This window comes from Mesoplodon bidens (genome assembly GCF_964165515.1).
Source record: "Mesoplodon bidens genome assembly, chromosome: 5".
NCBI classification, from domain to species: Eukaryota; Metazoa; Chordata; class Mammalia; order Artiodactyla; family Ziphiidae; genus Mesoplodon; species Mesoplodon bidens.
This window is the reverse complement of record NC_138161.1, coordinates 49,652,608-49,674,150: the sequence shown is the minus strand read 5'-3', so window position 1 is coordinate 49,674,150 and position 21,543 is coordinate 49,652,608. Positions and strand designations below refer to the sequence as shown.

The following is a 21,543-nucleotide window of genomic DNA, read 5'->3' as shown; positions in this document are numbered from 1 at the left end:
CCACGCGGCCTGCGGGATCTTAGTTCCCCGACCACGGACTGAACCTGGACCCTCGGCAGTGAAAGCGCAGAGTCCTAACCACTGGACTGCCAAGGAATTCCAGCACAAAATTTTTAATATTCTCTTCTAAATGCCTCCAGTGACTGTAGATTTGTCTCTTTCATTCCTTGTGCCTTCTCTCTCATTTCTGAATTTTTTTTACCAGAGGTTTACTGACTTTTTTAAAAAGAGAGGTCGGCAGACTATAGCTTGTAGGCCAAATCTGGCCCACTGCCTGCTTTTGTAAATAAAGTTTTATTGGGAGACAGCCACACCCATGTATTTACATATTGTCTGTGGCTGCTTTTGCACTTACAAGGGCCGAACTGAATAGTTGCTACATAAACTAATGACCCACAAAACCTAAAATATTTGCTTATCTTGCTCTTTACAGAAAAACTTTCCTAAGCCCTATGCCAAAGCATAACTTTTTAAATGTTAAAAACCTAACTTTTGGGGCTTCCCTGGTGGCGCAGTGGTTGAGAGTCTGCCTGCCGATGCAGGGGACATGGGTTCGTGCCCCGGTCCGGGAGGATCCCACGTGCCGCGGAGTGGCTGGGCCCGTGAGCCATGGCCACTGAGCCTGTGCGTCCGGAGCCTGTGCGTCCGGAGCCTGTGCCTTGCGGCGGGAGAGGCCACAGCAGTGAGAGGCCCACATACCACAAAAAAAAAACCCTAACTTTTATGCAAATACTATAGTACAAGGTTTTATATGATTAATTTAGGAAACCAGTAAGATGTTAAAACTGCTTCTAATAGAATTCTGAAGAAAAGAATTGTATATATTGTCTTTCAACCAGAGGAATGAATTTGCTCAAAATGAATTTGCTAATAGATTGGTTAATACCCTATAGAGAAATGAACTGTAAGTTTTGGAATTATCTTTCCTACCCTGATAGAAAAGGCTTCTTAATCTTTCACATTTCATTTGCATTTGCAATTACTTTTCTGTAAGTTAATTTTTAGAGTTGTAAAATAATCTAGTCAATAGCAGTCAATCAGTGTGCCTGCTCAACACTACTTTTTAAAATTTATTTAATTAATTAATTTATTTATTTATTTTGGCTGCGTTGGGTCTGTTGCTGCGCGTGGGCTTTCTCTAGTTGCAGCGAGCAGGGGCTACTCTTCGTTGCAGTGCACGGGCTTCTCATTGCAGTGGCTTCTCGTTGTGGAGCACGGGCTCTAGGCACGCAGGCTTCAGTAGCTGTGGCACGCGGGCTCAGTAGTTGTGGCACATGGGCTCTAGAGCACAGGCTCAGTAGTTGTGGCACACGGGCTTAGTTGCTCCACGGCATTTGGGATCTTCCCGGACCAGGGCTTGAACCCGTGTCCCCTGCATTGGCAGGCGGGTTCTTAACCACTGTGCCACCAGGGAAGTCCCTCAACACTACTCTTAAAGAACACCTGACTACAAGGAGATATTATACAGCACAGAAAGTATAGCCATATTTTATAGTAACTATAAATGGAGTATAACCTTTAAAAATTGTGGAACACTATGTTGTATACCTGAAAGTTATATAATACTAATCGTACACTGTACCTCGATAAACAAAAACCCAATATTTTTTCCTGATAACCAAATTTTTCATTATTGAAGTAGAGTTGGTTTACAATATTGTGTTAATTTCTGCTGTACAGCAAAGTGATTCAGTTATACATATATATACATTGTTTCTTAATCTTTTCTATTATGGTTTATTACTGGATATTGAATATAGTACTCTGTGCTATGCAGTAGGACCTTGCTGTTATCCATTCTATATATAATAGTTTGCATCTGCTAACCCCAAACTCCCACTCCATCCCTCCGCCACTCCCCCTCCGTGTTGGCAACTACAAGTCTGTTCTCTATGTCTGTGAGTCTTTCTGTTCCGTAGACAAGTTCATTTGTGTCATATTTTAGATTCCACATAAAACTGATATCATGTGGTATTGTCTTTCTCTGTTTGACTTACTTCACTTAGTACGATAATCTCTGGGTCCATCCATGTTGCTGCAAATGCCATTATTTCATTCTTTTTTATGGCTGAGTAATATTCCATATTCCATAGTATATATGTACCACATCTTTATGTATTCATCTGTCAGTGAACATTTAGATTGTTTCCATGTCTTGGCTATTGTAAATAGTGCTGCTGTGATCATAGGGGTGCATATATCTTTTTGAATTATAGTTTTGTCTGGATGTATGCCCAGGAGTGGGATTGCTGGGTCATATGGCAACTCTATTTTTAGTTTTTTGAGGAACCTCCATACTATTTTCCATAGTGGCTGGACCAATTTACATTCTCACCAACAGTGTAGGAGGGTTCCCTTTTCTCCACACCCTCTTCAGCATTTGTTATTTGTAGACTTTTTGGTGGTGGGCGGGGAGTGGCACTGCACGGCTTGCAGGATCTTAGTTCCCTGACCAGGAATCGAACCAGCGGTCCTCAGCAGTGAAAGCACAGAGTCATAACCACTGGACCGCTGGGGAATTCCCATTTTTAAACTTTTTAATGATGGCCATTCTGACCAGTGTGAGGTGGTACCTCATTGTAGTTTTAATTTTCACTTCTCTAATAATTAGCAATGATGAGCATCCTTTCTTTTTTTAAAATATTTATTTATTTATTTATTTGGCTGTGCCAGGTCTTAGTTGCAGCATGCAGGATTTTTAGTTGCACCATGCAAACTTTTAGTTGCAGCATGTGGAATCTAGTTGCCCAACCAGGACTCAAACCCAGGCCCTCTGCATTGGGAGTGCGGAGTTCCAGCTACTGGACCACCAGGGAAGTCCCTTGAGCATTTTTTCATAAACCTATTGGCCATCTTTGTGTCTTCTTTGCAGAAATGTCTATTTAGTTCTTCTGCCCATTTTTTGAATTGGTTGTTTGCTTTTGTTGTTGTTGAATTGTATGAGCTGTTTGTATATTTTGGAGATTAAGCACTTGTCGGTCACATCTCTTGCAAATATTTTCTCCCATTCCATAGATTGTCTTTTCATTTTGTTTATGGTTTGCTTTGCTATGCAAAAGCTTGTAAGGTTAAGTCTCATTTGTTTATTTTTGCTTTTATATCTATTGCCTTGGGAGACTGACCTAAGAAAACATTGGTACAATTTATGTCAGAGTATATTTGGCCTATGTTCTTCTCTAGGAATTTTAGGGTGTCATGTCTTTTTTTTTTTATTTTAAATAAATTTATTTATTTATTTTTGGCTGCATTGAGTCTTCGTTGCTACGTGTGGGCTTTCTCGAGTTGTGGCGAGCTGAGGCTACCCTTCGTTGTGGTGTGCGGGCTTCTCATTGCAGTGGCTTCTCTTGTTGTGGATCACAGGTTCTAGGCACGCGGGCTTCAATAGTTGTGGCACGCAGGCTCAAATAGTTGTGGCTCGCAGGTTCTAGAGTGCAGGCTTGGTAGTTGTGGCTCATGGGCTTAGTTGCTCCGCAGCATGTGGCATCTTCCCGGACCAGGGATCAAACCCGTGTTCCCTGCATTGGCAGGCGGATTCTTAACCACTGTGCCACCAGGAAAGTCCCGCCCCTTTTATTTTGATTCAGATGTTTTCCTGAGTGTGTTTATGTGTACATAAAAAGGCTAGGAGTAAAAACAAAATACCAAAATTATCTTGGGGCAGTAGGATTATGAGTGATTTTTTTTATCTTCTTATTTTCTTTTGTGTTTTATAGCATTCTACAATAAACATTTGACTTGTATCTTTGGGAAAAAATGGTTTTTGATATTTAAAGTTACTTGGAGCAGTGTTATTCCTTTCATGGAAAATTTTTCTTATGACTTCAACTTAGAAATTAAAAAGGTACTAGGTTAAAGACCAAAATACATTATTTTGTTGGTATCTGTTGTTGTTTTTTTAAGAAATATTCTTTCTTACCTCAACCTTATTTAACCCGGTTTCATAATTTGTAGCAGTATTAATATGACTTTAGCCTGCTTGATTATCAGCTTTCCTAGGAATGGCTGAATTAGCTATGATGGTCATGTTGATGTGTAGTCTCCCCACCTTTAAACCTGAATCCTAATAGATCTCACAGTTTAAGGTTTCCCTGTATGCTTGTTACTTGTTTATCCACTATTTGCCTATGTAAAAGGACCACATTTTATATATCTTGAGTCAAAACTGAAAAACACAGCAAACATGAGTTTTTTGGTTTTCAGGGTTTTCTGGCCATGCTGCATGTCTTGCGGGATCTTAGTTCCCTCACTGGGGATTGAACCCATTCCCCCTGCAGCAGAAGCGCAGAGTCCTAACCACTGAGCCAGCAGGGAATTCCCAAACATGAGTTTTTAAAAGGTTGCCTTGGCTCCCTGTATTTTAATAAAAGATCTCTTAAGATAAATTATTATATGAGAAAAGCAAGGCACAGAAAAGTATGTGTAGTATAACACCTACTATAAGAAGGAGGCATAAGAGTATTTATTTGACTGTATAAAGACTCTAAAAATCTGTACAAATTCTTAATCATTCTGGTTATGGAGATGGAGTTGGACTTATCACTGTGTAATCTTCTGATTTTTGAATCATGTGAATTTTAAAAATGGGTTTCGAAAGTGAAGTACTGAGAACTTAGAAATAAACTGATCTTATTTTCTCACATAAAATGAGAACCTAATACCTCATGTGTATAGTAATCATCTTATTCCTTAGAACAAAGATAAGCAAACTATAACCCAAAGGCCGCCAGTCCTCCTTCCCCTCCCTTTTTCTGAATAAAGTTGTATTGCACCACAGCCATGCCCATTTGTATACATATTATAATATATGGCTTCTCTTTCCAGCTACAATGGCAGAATTAAGTAGTTGCAACAGACACTTTATGGCCTGCAATCTTTATTATCTAATTCTATACAGAAAAATTTTGCTGACCCTCTGCTGTAGACCTTGTTTTAAAGTTTTTAATACTAGAACCCTCTGTTCACAATCAAATTTTTATATGGACTTCTATTATTAAAATATACAGCTATACTTACTGCAGTGAGGTTAGGGGACAGGTTGGTTGAACCCTGCCTACTCACCTGCCTCCCTCTCTTTTTTTACCCTCCATTCTCCAGCAGATGATTCTTGAGGGGAATTTGAGGAACCCCCGGGGTTCTAAGGAGTACAGTTTGAAAATGACTGCCTTACAACAACTCTTTGAGGCAGTAAGTGTGATATTATTTTCTATTTTAGGTATTGAGAGACTCGGCTCATAGAAGTTAGTTAGTCAAGGCTTAATAAGCAACCAACTCAAAACAAATCCAGGATATTTAATTGCAGAATAAATGGTCATATTTGCCTTTATATTCTATTTTATATTGTCATAATCATACAGTAATTGTTTCTACAAGGTGTTTTAGTGGTGATCTGACTTTTTTGTCTTTCATCTTTCTTGTTTCGCATAGGCTTTTGTAAGGCAAGCTTCCTTCCTTTACTGGAATTTGCCTATACTTCTGTGCTAAGTTTTGACTTCTGTAGCATGGCTGATGTAGCCATCTTGGCTCGTCATCTTTTCATGTCAGAAGTTTTAGAAATCTGTGAAAGTGTACATAAACTAATGGAAGAGAAGCAGCTAACAGTATATAAGAAGGGTGAGGTACAAACAGTTACATCTACACAGGACTTACCAGAACAAAATGGAGGTACAGCACCTCCTGTGGCTAACAACGAGGGAACTACAACAACTGTATCCACTGAACTTGGGGATTGTGAAATTGTACTGCTGGTGAATGGAGAATTGCCAGAGCAGAATGGAGAGCTAGGACAACAGCCTGAGCCCCAGGTTTCTTCACAGACCGAAGCTGCCCTGTCACCTGTAGGCTGTGTAACTGATTCCCATCCTGAAATGGAGTCTGTTGATTTAGTAACAAAAAACAGCCAGACAGAACTAGAAACTTTAAACAGCAGAGAAGATGGCACAGTCTCTGATACTCATCCTAAGCTTTCAAAAGAGAATGTAATCAGTAGCTCTCCAGAAAACAGTAATATGGGAAATGATACAGCAACAGAGGATATCTGTGCTGAAGATATTTCAGAGCATAGGCAGAACCTTGGCCAGTCTTTCAAAGATGAGGAAAATCTAGTTGAACCGACAGCACAGACAGACCATAGTCCCGATGATGATGATACTTACAGAAGCAGGCTCCGGCAGCGCTCTGTTAACGAAGGGGGATATATCCGACTACACAAAGGAATGGAGAAGAAGCTGCAGAAACGGAAAGCCATTCCCAAGTCAGCAGTTCAACAGGTATGATGAAAAAAGAGTTTACCTTTGTAGTTTTAGCTTTAAGTTGAAAGCATTCTGCAGTTAAACTTATGGTGATAATTATCTTGGGGGGAAGGGGAGTGGATGCAGGAAAGCAATTTAATGTTTTAAATACCAATATTAAGATAATGTGAATTTGAGATAATTAATTTATTTAGATCGTGTTTTCTGTTCTTTAATTAGGTGGCTCAGAAATTAGTTCAAAGAGGAAAAAAGATGAAACAACCAAAAAGGGATGCTAAAGAGAATACCGAAGAAGAAGCATCCCATAAATGTGGGGAATGTGGAATGGTTTTTCAGAGACGATATGCTCTTATAAAGCACATACTGAAACATGAAAGAGCTAGAGATTACAAGTGTCCAGTAAGTATCTGGAAAGCTAATTATAGATGGCTATAACTTCATTATAAATAGAAGCCAATTTACTGCTTCATTATTATCCTGCCATTTGTGTGCTCTCTTCTCTCTGTCTCCCTTATATTGCCGTAAGAGTTATCTTCTGATTTGTACATGTCATGTCCTTGCCAAAAAATGTTTACCTCTTCTGCTTCTTGATACCCTAGTAAGACAAAAGTAAAATGATCTTCTTAAAAAGCTCATAGAAAGACAAAAAGAACAGGAGACCTTAGCAACCAAATTCTGGATTCTGATAAATAGATGGAGTGTTTTTTGTTTGTTTGTTGGCTGCACTGTGCGGCATGCGGTATCTTAGTTCCCCGACCAGGGATAGAACCCGTACCCCCCTGCAGTGGAAGCACAGGATCTTAGCCACTGGACTGCCAGGGAAGTCCCTAGATAGAGTCATTGATTCAGCAGATTTGAAAGGGCTCATTCCCAGGCTTTCAGTGTGGAAAGCTAAGAATCAATCCAAATTGTATTGCAGAACTACCAAAAGGCTCAGAAATTAATGGTACTAGCTACCTTGAAAGTAGAGATGCGTCTGGTTGTTAGAAAGTCTTTTTTTTTTTTTAATTTATTTATTTTTGGCTGTGTTGGGTCTTCATTGCTGTACGTGGGCTTTCTCTGGTTGGGGCTAGCGGGAGCTACTCTTCATTGCGGTGCACCGGCTTCTCACTGCGGTGGCTTCTCTTGTTGCAGAGCATGGGCTCTAGGTGCGCGGACTTCAGTAGTTGGGGCGCACGGGCTTCAGTAGTTGTGGCTTGCAGGCTCTAGAGTGCAGGCTCGGTAGTTGTGGCACACGGACTTAGTTGCTCCACAGCATGTGGGATCTTCCTGGACCAGGGCTCGAACCTGAGTCCCCTGCATTGGCAGGCGGACTCTTAACCACTTTGCCACAAGGGAAGTCCCTAGAAAGTCTTTTTAAGAAGTAAGTAAATCACTACCACCATGCCTTCAGCCAAAGATCCATCTTCTACTCTCTGAAAAAAATAAAACCCACACCTGCTCTAGAGAACACTGTGAATAATGAGGGTGAATGTACTATATACCAAACAAGGGAATGTAAAAGCATATATACTGAATATTGAATCCTTTCAAGCTCTCTTTCCCTACTCAAGTTCCAGAATGTTGACAACCAAACCCTTAATCTTAAAATAGAAGGATTTCTTAAAGGTGAGAAATCCAAAGTCTGAAAACAAAAGATCTAAAGATACTGCTCATTAAAGCCTGTGGTTGACAGTTTACTCCTCTGCTTACACACAAGTTCCAATCAGTTTTTAAATGTCTTATTTTGAAATGTGAATAGACATCAGGTATACAGACTCACAAATATTTCATGCAAAAAAACAACTTTGAGGAATCCAATACTATGCAGTTAGAAGAAAACTCAAACCACCCCCCAACACACACAACCCAAACCACAAACTATGATTTATGTTAGAGCTAAATAAAAAAATTACATCAATAAAACAATAACCATGTACTGTGTTTTTAAAAGGACACATCAAGAGAACAGAAGAGTTTTTCTTAGGAATAAAATACATAATAACACATATAAAAATATCAGAAAAGTTAGGAAATACAATTGACTAAATCACTCAGAAAATAAAGCAAAAGACAAGGTAGAAATGGGAGTGAAAGAAATTTTAGAGGATTGGTCTAGGTTGTCTTCTAATACCCAGATAATTCCAAACAGCATGGAGAGAAAGAAATCATTAATGCAGTGAAAAAAAATTTGAGAACTTGAAAATAGAAGTTTCCTTGTTAAAAGGGTGCGTTGAATGTCCAGAATCATGGGTGAAAATAAATCTATACCAAGATATATTATGAAATTTCAGAATCAAGGTACAAAGAAAATCTTATAAATTACAAGAGAGAAAGGATAAGGGTCAGAATAGAATAGCTTCAGGCCTTTCAGCAGCAACAGTAGAAGTTAGAAGACAAAGGCACAATATCTTTAATATTATAAAAGGAAATGATTTCTAACTTGGAATCAGTAATCAAACTATATTTATGATGGTAGAATAAGAACAGTTTCAGACATGCAAGGTCTGCAAAGTTTTACCTCCCAAACTCCCTTTCTCAGGAAGCTGTCGGCAGAGGTATTCCTCTAAAATGAGCAAGACATGGGAAACGGGAAACATGGGGTCCAATCTGTAGAGTCCAAGCGTGGGAAACAACCACCCAAGTCTGGAACACCAACATAGTGCTTTGACAGCGATCTCCCACAAGGTGATGTGTTTTAAACCTTCTCTCAATAGACAGTTGAGAGAAAGGTTTGATGATGAATTAGCAGTAAATACAAAGAGAAATAAAACAGAAAAGGAAATGAAAGGAAAGAGAATCATACTGTCTGTATGGTCCCGCTGTAATAACATGTACGTCATCCAAATAATGTAAGCACTGAAATTGATCTCATCAAAATGATCATAAAGCTGTATTGAGAAAGTATGGTAATGGGAAGGGTCATGTACGTGTAGAGAGTGGAGAGGTAAAGGAGAGAGTCACTTCCTATTATTCATATTACTCAGAATTACAGAGATAATCATTAAGAAAGAGTCAAAAAAGTAGAGGTAGTGAACCAAGAGGCCAGTTTTATTTACTAAAAAAAAGTTTTGTAGATCATGACTATATATAACTCTGATTTTAAAATAAAGAACAGAAGCTTTCAGGAATACTCAGCAAGTACAGGGTAAAACCCAAGGACTATCACAGTTTTATCTTCCAACTTTTTCCAGCCCCTATTTTTGCTCTTCCTAACAACTATTAGTACTCATATAATAATAGTATTCTTGTCTTTGTCTGTATCTTACCATTCCTTCAAGACCCAGCCTCGGTGATGACGCCGTTTCTTATACTCTGATTATTCCCTCTTCTTAAGTATTGATCTCTCACCTATTTACATATAAATCCTGTTTTTGTGGTTAGATTATAAATCTTTGCAGAGTAGAGGCTGGGTCTGTCCCTTTCATTTCTATAGTGTGGTGCCTAGCATATTGTCTTTTACATAGTATATATGTTTATTGAGTGATACAATTGTAACAAAGATATGGAAAGTTGAAGTACGAGTTGAGTTTCACTTAACATTTGTGATGGAAATACATTCAGGCAGAATTTTGTTTACTTTTTCTTTTAGTTGTGTAAGAAGCAGTTTCAGTACAGTGCCTCCTTGAGAGCACACCTTATTCGACATACCAGGAAAGATGCACCTACTTCATCCTCTTCCAATTCTGCATCTAATGAGGCGTCAGGATCATCGTCTGAGAAGGGCAGAACCAAACGAGAATTTATATGTTCGATATGTGGAAGGACATTACCTAAACTATATTCTCTTCGAATACATATGTTAAAGCACACAGGGGTAAAACCACATGCATGCCAGGTAAAGCCATTATATTTATTTTGTTATTTAAAGAAGATTGGAACATAACCGGTGATAAGACTAGTTGATTCTGGCGTCACATCACTTTTGTAAAATGTCACAGGAGGTCCATAACTTTTTCAGTTTGTTGCCTAGGTCAAGGGTGATTCCCAGTTCTGTAATTTGGCTGAAGTTGTAACTTGAAATTAATCTATTTAGGATGTTCGGGAAACTTGTTAGGATTCAGAGTGATACTGGGTGAGAATAACCAATTCATCATCTCAGTCATCCCTTAACGTTCAGTAGGACCAACCTGGCTTGGGAAGGAACCTGTGAGTTAAACACATCTTAGCAGAAACTCTGCCTAAGCTATGTGTCCTTCTCTAGAGTTGAAAACTAAATGCCAAAATGTGATTCCTGGGTAAAGAGTCCTGTGATAAGCCAGCTTTGGGCTATTTGCAACGGTGAAAATTTTCTAGTAGCACCTATAGCCTTGCATATAAGGATGACCCACTATTTTTATTAATAAACGGTTTTGGAACCAGTGAAATTTTTTTTTTTTTTTTTTTTTTTTGTTTTTTTGTTTTTTTGTTTTTGTTTTTGTTTTTGCGGTATGCGGGCCTCTCACTGTTGTGGCCTCTCCCGTTGCGGAGCACAGGCTCCGGACGCGCAGGCTCAGCGGCCATGGCTCACGGGCCCAGCTGCTCCGCGGCATGTGGGATCTTCCCGGACCGGGGCACGAACCCATGTCCCCTGCATCGGCAGGCGGACTCTCAACCACTGCGCCACCAGGGAAGCCCACCAGTGAAATTTTTAATGTTTTTCTCTCTCTCTTTCGTTTCTTAAGCTCCATCTTATAAGAAAAAAGAATGTAAGAGTAGAATAAAGCCTCATGTACTCTTCACCCAGCTTTAGTAGTTATCAACACATGGTCAATTGTGGGATTTTTTTTAATTTTTAAAAAAATTTTATTGAAATATAGTTGATTTACAATGTTGTGTTAGTTTCAGGTGTTCAGCAAAGTGATTCAGTTATTTATTTATTCATCCATTCATTCATTCTTTTTTAGATTTTTTTCCATTATAGGTTATTACAAGATATTGAGTGTAGTTCCCTTTGCAATACAGTAGGTCCTTGTTGGTTATCTATGGTCAGTTGTATTTTATATGTACTGTCACTCACTCCCTTACTTCCCCCTCCCTTCAGTTATTTTGAAGCCAAGTCCTAAGCATCATTTTATTCATATATTTAAAAACTTAAGTGTTAATTGGGCCTCTGGTCTTCTGGTGTAGCACTACTCAAAATGTGTGGTCCATAAAAGATAAGTGCAAAGATGGAGAGTAGGCATGTAGAAACTGTCATGGCAGTTTGATATTGTGACATTTTCATTGTGTTTAACAAAAATCTCTCCCTAATAGATTGGGGAAAGAAAAAAACTGGTTCTTCATCATAGAGAGTTTAAGAAGCACTGTTCTAGTTGGTATAGCAGGAATTGAGTATATTGTTCTTGATTAAGCTCCCATGTCTTTTTTTTTGCGTTATGCGGGCCTCTCACTGTTGTGGCCTCTCCCATTGCGGAGCACAGGCTCCGGACGCGCAGGCTCAGCGGCCATGGCTCACGGGCCCAGCCGCTCCGCGGCATGTGGGATCCTCCCGGACTGGGTCACAAACCCGCGTCCCCTGCATCGGCAGGCGGACTCTCAACCACTGCGCCACCAGGGAAGCCCCCCATGTCTCTTTTAATATAAGGTATATTGTTTACCAGTCTCACAAAGGACAGTATGAGGTTTTTTGGGGTATTGTTTTGAGTTCTTCCAGTGATCGCATGGGTGTAAGAAAAATAGCAATATTGGTTAACTACTGAATCAGAAGATGATCAACCAGCTAAAATCCTTGGCCCTTGTATCAACTTTAACTTTGTCATTTTGTTTATAATTTAAGTTTTTAATTTAAAATAGCATAGTAGATTCTGTGTCCTCATTCTTCAGAAACAGCCCTTATCTCTTTTTCTGTTTTACTGGTTTAAACACCTGTGCTCTCTTAGGTCTGTGGAAAGACTTTCATCTACAAGCACGGTCTAAAATTACACCAGAGTCTCCATCAATCACAAAAGCAGTTCCAGTGTGAACTATGCGTTAAGTCATTTGTTACCAAACGGAGTCTTCAGGAACATATGAGTATTCACACAGGTAATGAGAAACTTATATTGACATAGTTACATGTTATATACTATTAATTTACTAGTATATTGATTATGCTGTAAGATGACTGTATGTGTGCAGTTTTTTATTAATGAGAGTAAAGGTTTTTTTGTTTTTCTGTGTTTTTTTTTTTTTTTGCGGTATGCGGGCCTCTCACTGTTGTGGCCTCTCCCGTTGCGGAGCACAGGCTCCGGATGCGCAGGCTCAGCGGCCATGGCTCACGGGCCCAGCCGCTCCGCGGCATATGGGATCCTCCCGGACCGGGGCACGAACCAGTATCCCCTGCATCGGCAGGCGGACTCTCAACCACTGCGCCACCAGGGAGGCCCTCTGTGTTTTTTTTGAGAGTAAAGTTTAAAAGTTGTTCTTATAATCTAGTTTTAGAGCTATCTTATTTGTGTAAAAATTTTGTTTCAGTCAGTGCAGAAAAAATGTACTGAATATTAAATCCAGGCACCTAAAGAAATGGTCTTGCTTTTAAAAAGTTAAACAGTAGACAGATGTAACTGTCAACATGGTATGTGGCTTATAATTTTATTAGAACTTTTAGTCCACGTATACTTATTTTCAGGTGTTTAAAGCAGTTATGTGGGAAATGGCTGATGAAGGGTAGATAATCTGCTCTAGAACTTGTATACAACTCTACACTGTTATAATCCAGATGATCATGCAAGCCTATCACATTCTGTGGGTAGTAGTAGTAGCCTCGCTAGTACTCTAGTTGAGAGAAAATAGGGATTTTGACATAGTTTGTTATTCTTAGAAGGTGGATGCCAAATGTTACAGCTTCCGTGCCCACTTGATAAAATAACTTCTTAAATACAACATAAAGCATTCTGTTGGAAGAGCACCTGATTGCTGGATTTGTGACATGGTTTTTATTTTTTATAGGAGAGTCCAAGTACCTTTGCTCAGTTTGTGGAAAGTCTTTTCACAGGGGCTCTGGGCTCAGCAAGCACCTAAAGAAACACCAACCAAAGCCTGAAGTTCGAGGCTATCATTGTACTCAGTAAGTATTTAATATGTGAACCATTCAATTAATTTCCTTGTGTTCTTACTCAGTTTATTTGAAAGTTGTTTCAAAAGAAAATATTTGAGGTGACTATAGTTGATAACACTGTATGCTATGATTGAATTTTGCTAAGAGAGTAGGAACTTGAATATTCATATGTAATTATACACACACATATATATCTGAGGTGATGGATGTGTTAACAAATGGGAGGATTCCTTTCACAGTGTATACATATACTGAATCATCACATTATACACTTTAAATATCTTACAATTTTATTTGTCAGTTACACCTCTGTAAAACTGAAAAGGGAGAATACTTGAAGATAATATTAAACTGTTGTTTGTTTACTCTTGATTTTAATCAGTTTGTTTTTGTCTAGGTGTTCCTATTTATTTATGTAACAGTTTTATTTAGACACAAATTTCATACCATACAAATCACTCATTTTAAATGATTTAAAGAAGTTGTTCAAATGTGCAACCAGTTCTTTCCTACAGTAGGGACTGTAGGAAAGAAGGGTCCCTTGGTGCCAGCCAGAGATTCTTCCTAGGCAGTTCCTCGGAAGTACTGGGCCCTCTGCTCATTTCTTCCTTCTTCAGATTCCTTTTTCCCTCTTTTCATTTTCCAGAGCCTCCTGAAATCTGTTTTATAATTGAAGTAAAGTTCATAGAACATAACATTCATCATTTTAAAGTGTTCAGTTTAGTGGCTTTTAGTACATTCACAGTGTTGTGCGAGCATCACCACTAATTCCAGAATGCCTTCAATACTCAGCCAGGCAGTTTACAATTCTGCCTTGGTCTTCTCTTTCTGTTTGTGCAGAGTCAGCCATTGGTGAGAGTATAGAGCCTTTTCAGGTCTTTTCTGAGCGTGTGCCCAGCACTGGGCAGATATTTTGGACTTCTAGATTCCTGGGAATATGTGAGAGTTTTTCAAAGCTCTTATTCCCCAAAACATCTCGGTCTCCAGCCTTTTCCTCCCAGGCTTTCGGTTTGGATGTTGTTTGCACCGAACTGCTGTTCCTTGCCCCAGCAGCTGTGGCTAATACATTTGCCTGTAAGTGTTTCCAGCCATCTGCTCCTCTCTACTTCCCACCCCTCCCCGAGTCCTCAGCCCTGGAAGAGTTAGGGTAAATACAAGCAAGCCCTTTGAGGGGTAACTTCAAGGAGTCACCAGATAGCTCAGAACAACTACAGCTCTGTGAGAATAAGTTCCTCTGGTACTAGGGACCTGTAGCAGGAGTGCAGTCTGTCTGCTGAGCTGAGGAGCCCGGGGATGGGGCCAGGGTGAGTTGAAATGCCACAGAGCTCTCTTACCAAGATTCAGCAATTGCTTTCTTGATTAAATATTTACCTGGTCACTGTAAACTTTTTTTTTTTTTTTTTGGCAGTACGCGGGCCTCTCCTGTCGCAGAGCACAGGCTCCGGACGCACAGGCTCGGCGGCCATGGCTCACGGGCCTAGCCGCTCCGCGGCATGTGGGATCTTCCCGGTCCGGGACACGAACCCATGTCCCCTGCATCAGCAGGCAGACTCTCAACCACTGCGCCACAAGGGAAGCCCCCACTGTAAACTTTTTTTTTTTTTTTTTTGCGGTATGCGGGCCTCTCACTGTTCTGACCTCTCCGGTTGTGGAGCACAGGCTCCAGAGGCGCAGGCTTGGCGGCCATGGCTCACGGGCCTAGCCGCTCCGTGGCATGTGAGATCTTCCCGGTCCGGGGCACGAACCCATGTCCCCTGCATCGGCAGGCGGACTCTCAACCACTGTGCCACCAGGGAAGCCCTACTGTAAACTTTTAATTAGTTTCCAGAGGTCCAGTAAAATTGATTCTGATAGTTTTTGCCCATTTGTTTACTGCTTTCATGTAGGGATGGGCTTTTGGACTTACCTACTCTGCCCTATATGCTGATGTCACTCTATAATCAGTCTTATTTTAAAACAAAGATAGTTTATTATTCATACATTTTTAGTTGCAAGTATAAGAAAACCTAATTTAAACTGACTTGAGGGCTTCCCTGGTGGCTTAGTGGTTGAGAAACCCGCCTGCCAATGCAGGGGACATGGATTCGAGCCCTGGTCCGGGAAGATCCCACATGCCGTGGAGCAACTAAGCCTGTGTGCCACAACTGTTGAGCCCACGTGCCTCAACTACTGAAGCCCGTGTGCGTAGAGTCCGTGCTCCACAACAACAGAAGCCACCACAATGAGAAGCCTGTGCACCGCAAAAAAGTAGTAATCCCACCTCAACAAAGAGAAAGCCCGCGCGCAGCAACGAAGACCCAACACAGGCAATAATAAAAACAAATAAATAAATTTATTTTAAAAAATTAAAAAATAAAATAAACTGACTTGAATGAAAGTCGAATCTAGGAGTCTGAATGGTTTAATGTAAACTGGTTTCAGATTCATTAGCACTTGATGTCTCTGAGACTCCGTATGGACAAGGCAGTGGCAATGATTTCAGCCTTACATCCTCTCAACTCCCAAATTGTCAAGCTGCTTTTCTCGTAGTTCCTATAAAAGCCCCTGAGGTTCGCTACCATTGGGTCTGGTTAAGGCATTTGGTTTTCTGTGAATCAATCACTATGGCTAAGAGAATGCTGTGCTCTGATTGACCTACCTAGGCCTACGTCAGTTGCTGCATCCTTATGGTCAAGAGTGGGGCCTACTTCCAACAGATGGACAGAGACTGGAAGAGGGTGAAAAGGGATGTAAAAAGGGGAGATCAGATGGGGTTGAGGAGGAGACAGAAAATAATAACACCTATGATAATAACCCTTGGGAGCTGTGCAGGATTCTTTCTAAAATGTTTCTAGTACTCTGCAGCTAAAAGAACTTAAGATCCTGCAGCCTTGATGCAAGATTGGAATAGTAAGAATTGTTTTTGTGTTAAATTGGGATCATCCTGTGGAGTTCTAGAAACCCAAGAATATACTGAGTTCTTGGAAACTTCTTTTAAAAGAATAAGATGATCCAGTTGGGTGAATGAACTTTGTTATTGCAGATGTGAGAAAAGTTTCTTTGAAGCTAGAGATCTTCGCCAGCACATGAACAAACATCTTGGTGTGAAGCCATTCCAGTGCCAATTTTGTGATAAGTGCTATAGTTGGAAGAAAGATTGGTATTCCCATGTGAAGTCTCACTCTGTCACTGAGCCTTACAGGTGGGTAAATCTGAGGAGGATCTGAACTTGAGATATAAATGTACTTGGATTAATTATTATGGATTCTGGTGCTTTGGAAAAAATAATTTGGGGTTTTCCTTTATTTTAGGTGTAATATATGTGGCAAAGAATTTTATGAAAAGGCATTGTTCAGAAGACATGTAAAGAAAGCTACCCATGGAAAAAAAGGAAGAGCAAAGCAAAACCTGGAACGGGTGTGTGAACAATGTGGAAGAAAATTCACTCAGCTGAGAGAGTATAGGAGACACATGAACAACCATGGAGGTAACTATACTTCATATAGTTTTATATATATATATATATATATATATATATATATATATATATATATATATATATATATAACTTTCAATAGAATAAAAGCAAGTCCAGTAGTGATTCTCCTTTTATCATTCCTCTTGCCTATTATCTCGCTTTCCTTAATAAGAGATTAATCCCATGTTGTGGAAGATTTATTCAAGTGATAGAGGTGATCCTGAACCTGACTACCTAATTGTTGTGTAGATAGATAGATTCCTGTTTTAGTGAGCTTAATATTCTATATCAGTATTTTTATGCTGGAATGGACTACTGGAAGCTTCTGGGTTTTTATCCTAGGATTATAGGATTGCCGTGAAGGATAAAAGAGACTATTCACAGAACCTCGGGATTGTCTCTCACTAACTTCTATCAATAGGAACATCTTTAGAGAGATTATATCCAGAATCTGCTTTATTCTAAGAGAAACCATTTGGTCCTAAATAAAAGATCGCCATAGTCAAGATAGAAACGTTTATGGGCTACTGTACTTAAAAGAAAAGCATTATTTATCAGGCAGCTGTAATATATTTTGGTACTTGGACCTCACCACACATTCACCTCTCTTCTTTTCTTTCTTAATAGGAGTTAAGCCATTTGAGTGCTTAACATGTGGAGTAGCCTGGGCTGATGCCCGATCTCTAAAACGCCACGTCAGAACACATACAGGTGAACGGCCCTATGTCTGTCCCGTATGTAGTGAAGCCTACATAGATGCTCGAACACTCCGTAAACATATGACTAAATTTCACAGAGATTATGTGCCTTGCAAAATTATGCTGGAAAAAGATACCCTTCAGTTTCATAACCAAGGAACTCAAGTGGAGCATGCTGTTAGCATCTTAACAGCAGATATGCAGGAACAAGAAAACAGCGGTCCTCAAGAACTTGAAACTGTGGTAGTGACAGGAGAAACTATGGAAGCTCTCGAAGCTGTTGCAGCTACTGAAGAATGTCCGTCAGTATCTACACTTTCTGACCAAAGTATTATGCAAGTGGTTAACTATGTGTTAGCACAACAGCAAGGACAGAAGCTATCTGAAGTTGCAGAAGCTATTCAAACTGTTGAAGTAGAGGTGGCCCATATTTCAGAAACAGAGTGAATGTAGTAATGGAGATGAACAGAAGGGACATCTCACATAAACTGAACTCACAGAACATTTGTTTACAGTACTATGTGGCTATCCGCCTAGAGTTTGTATGTCAAGGCTCTGGGCTGTTTTGGTGGTGTTTTAACATTTCTAAACGGTTTGTCTGGCTAATGGGTTCTGTAGAAAAGTCCATTTACTGTAAAGAAATTGAAAACAAATCTATTTGGCAGTGGATTATCATGGTATACTTTTTATGAATTAATGTTTATAAAGAACTGTACTAAATTAAAAACCGTACAGTTTCATTTGCATTTTGACATTATTATATACTTTGAGTTTAAAAGGCTGTACTAATTGGCTTTTCTTCTTTTATTCTCAAAATATAGAGGTTCTGTGATTTCATTTGCCTTGTTTATGGATTAAAAATTCTAATATAAAACGTTTTAGTGCGATGCATAAGTATATTACTTTTTTTTAAATGCTTCAGATCTGTGATTCTTGACTTACTATTTATTTTAACCCCTTATAAAGTCAGGGATTCTTTATTTTAAAGCACTTAGTGAGTTACATGTTGTAATCAAGTTTGCACAGTGTACTTAATCTATATGGGGAACCCTTAAATGAATAGCTGATTTTTTAAAATGCCATTAAAATGCATGAAATGCCTATTAAAGCCTTACTCTACTATCCCTCAAGGCAAGTAAATTGACCACGAGCAAAGAACACTTATTAAACTGTTGATGGGAAATTTCTCCTTGATAACATAAGATAATAAATGGGAAAAAAGAAGTTAAAACTAGGTTTGGTATGTTTGCAGCTTTTGTATCATGTTTAATTGTTCAATTTTGTTGAAAAACTACAGTTTAGAAGTAGGATAGCGATATAGACATCTACAGCGGTCCTGTGGATACTATGTAATTGTCAAGTAATTTCAGAATATTGAAAATTCTTCAGCCCTCATTACAGTATACTACTTAAAGAAATTGATCATGGCCCACCAAATTGTTAAAAGTAAATTCTTTGTAAAAGTTGCCTGAGGGCTCCCCTGGTGGCGCAGTGGTTGAGAGTCCACCTGCCAATGCAGGGGACATGGGTTCGTGACCCGGTCTCGGAAGATCCCACATGCCGCGGAGCGGCTAGGCCCGTGAGCCATGGCCGTTGAGCCTGTGCATCCGGAGCCTGTACTCCGCAACGGGAGAGGCCACAACAGTGAGAGGCCCGTGTACCGCAAAAAAAAAAAAAAAAAAAAAAAAAAGTTGCCTGAGAATTAAGTTAATTTGTGTGTTTGATATTTAAATTCCCACCTCTTTAAGCTATCCAGTTTTCTCGTTTTTCAAAATAACCACGGGGAGATGCCACATTTCTCTCCTGGGAAACTACCACTCGAGCTGTAATTGTTAAAATTAAACTTCTAAGTATTAGAAGCTAATATAAGTTGTAAAATTAAGATACAAGCAGATCACATGTAAGTCATTCCTAAAGCACAAGAAAAGAATGTGCCTTGATGTACATATATTATTAAAATGCTTATTCCAGTTTACTTTAAAAGTGGCTTAAAAGATGAAGAATAAATGTGATGCCATGCATGCATTATACCTGTATATGTAATATTTGCATTTGCAAATTTCCCATTGTTTTGATAGCTGTGTGGCTGACTTTCAATTTTAAGTGGATTAACATACAGTCTATAACTTTATAATGGCTGCTTGTTTATCATATCTTTCAGTTAGTGAAAATGTATTTCAACCTGACAAAAATTTGGAATTGTGTCTTTATGTTCCCTTGTCACCATTGTTATTAGATTGTTAATTGTATAAGACCCATTAATGTATGTCATAAATATGTAAATAAAAGATGTTGAATCTTGTTTAAGGCATAAGCTTTGGAGTTGGGCTTGTCACTATTTTCAGCTCATAAATCAGTTGCTGTTATTTGATATGTTATTGAGTTAATCTGTTTTTAAAGGGGAGGAGAACTGAACACATTAAAAAATAACCATTGACAGAACACATAATACTATTAAGACTTATTACACTTAATCTTACCACAAAATTAAAAGTAGTACAATTAACTGCCTTCTTTGGATAATTTAAATGTGTTTAGAGAATTACATAAGTTACATGTAGAAATAAGTGTTAAGGTTCCAAAAATTCAGTTTTATATTTCCATGGGGAAAATTCTCTATTTATAATAATTCATTTTTAGAAGCACACATTGATTTGTTGTTGTCAGATGACTTCCTTCCTGATTAAATCTGCTTGTTACTGCTGTTTTATTAAAAGCCATTGGCTGTTTACATAATTTCACAAGGTTACCCTAAACTGATAAATTTAGAGTTAATCCAGACCTTTAGTGTCTTGTCTTTTTTTAAAAAAATAGCTTTGATATAAACTGCATGATGCTTCCCACTCATAATTGAATCAGGAAATTTAAACCTATAATCTTCATGGAGGTTCCTAAACAGGGGTTTTACATCTGTTTGGAAAAAAAAAAGTCTTTGTCTCCCCTGATCTTATAAATTTATCAGTTACAGTTTGTAAAGGCTTAGAGCAAAGATGCATAGATAACTTGTTTAATTATTTTAAATATACCAGTCTTATAGTCTATTATCTGAAGTTTTGAAGTTGAATACTGCTGTTTATTGGGTTTCTCCAGAGTTTTATAAATGTTAGAGTATAAGTGCATCTCCAGTAGAGCCTTATCTTTGGAATCCTGTGCCACCTGCCTACATTGAAAAAGGGTCCTCCCAGATCAGTTTTATGTTTGCTTTTGTTAAATTGTTCCAAGAGTATCAATGGGTAGGTACTATTTTCATATTAATTTCTCAAACTCTGATTTCCTAGACCAGCAACTGTAAATTTGAACTTCAGACCAGTGTGAGAACAAGGTCATTGTTCTAAATCTTTTTTTTTTTTTTTTTGAAAGATACCTAAGTTTGGACCCAAGGTTTTGCACTGAAGCTTTGACACTGTAGACTGGGTCCTTTCTACTCTCTCTTTTTTTTTTTTTTTGATGTTGGGAGTAGGAGTTTATTAATTAATTTATTTATTTTTGCTGTGTTGGGTCTTCGTTTCTGTGCGAGGGCTTTCTCTAGTTGTGGCAAGCGGGGACCACTCTTCGTTGCGGTGCGCGGGCCTCTCACTATCGCGGCCTCTCGTTGCAGAGCACAGGCTCCAGACGCGCAGGCTCAGTACTTGTGGCTCACGGGCCTCCTTGCTCCGCGACATGTGGGATCCTCCCAGACCAGGGCTCGAACCCGTGTCCCCTGCAGTAGCAGGCAGATTCTCAACCACTGCGCCACCAGGGAAGCCCCATTGTTCTAAATCTTAAAGAGAGGCTGTTTGCCCACCTCGTGCCCAGTCTGGGACAGACAAATATCTTTGCCTGGGTTGGTAAATGGAGTTTTTTTCTGGCTTGTTCTTTCACTGAATCAGTGGTTCCAACCCAGCTTTGTGTGGAATTCTTAGTTCCAATCTCTGTGGACCTAAATCTTGATCTCTTGTCACCTTTGGGCTTTCAAAAGCCAGCACCTTTGAAACTGGCAGTCCCATCTATCACAAGGCTACTACAGTTTCAACTCAGTTTCCTCTGATTTGGGGATCCTAGGACATTCCGTTTCTTAAAAGTCTTAGTATGATTTTCTTTTTAATTTTTATTTATTTGGCTGCGCCAGGTCTTGTTTGCGGCCTGCGGGCTCTTAGTTGCAGC

General features: G+C 39.2%; 1 protein-coding gene across 2 annotated transcripts in view; it reads left to right on the top strand.

The window, feature by feature from the left end:
- ZBTB11 (zinc finger and BTB domain containing 11) overlaps positions 1 to 19,785 on the top strand; it is a 31,009-nt gene extending 11,224 nt beyond the window's left edge. The window contains exons 4-11 of one of the 2 annotated variants that reach the window (XM_081236011.1): positions 5,425 to 6,266; positions 6,468 to 6,647; positions 9,820 to 10,065; positions 12,089 to 12,233; positions 13,137 to 13,254; positions 16,268 to 16,426; positions 16,536 to 16,711; positions 17,330 to 19,785. In XM_081236011.1, the coding sequence (XP_081092137.1) occupies positions 5,425 to 6,266; positions 6,468 to 6,647; positions 9,820 to 10,065; positions 12,089 to 12,233; positions 13,137 to 13,254; positions 16,268 to 16,426; positions 16,536 to 16,711; positions 17,330 to 17,847 (2,384 nt within the window). In that variant the 3' untranslated portion in view covers positions 17,848 to 19,785. The remainder of the gene's footprint in view (positions 1 to 5,424; positions 6,267 to 6,467; positions 6,648 to 9,819; positions 10,066 to 12,088; positions 12,234 to 13,136; positions 13,255 to 16,267; positions 16,427 to 16,535; positions 16,712 to 17,329) is intronic. The other variant, XM_081236012.1, reaches the window with a different exon arrangement.
- Positions 19,786 to 21,543: the final 1,758 nt, after the last annotated feature.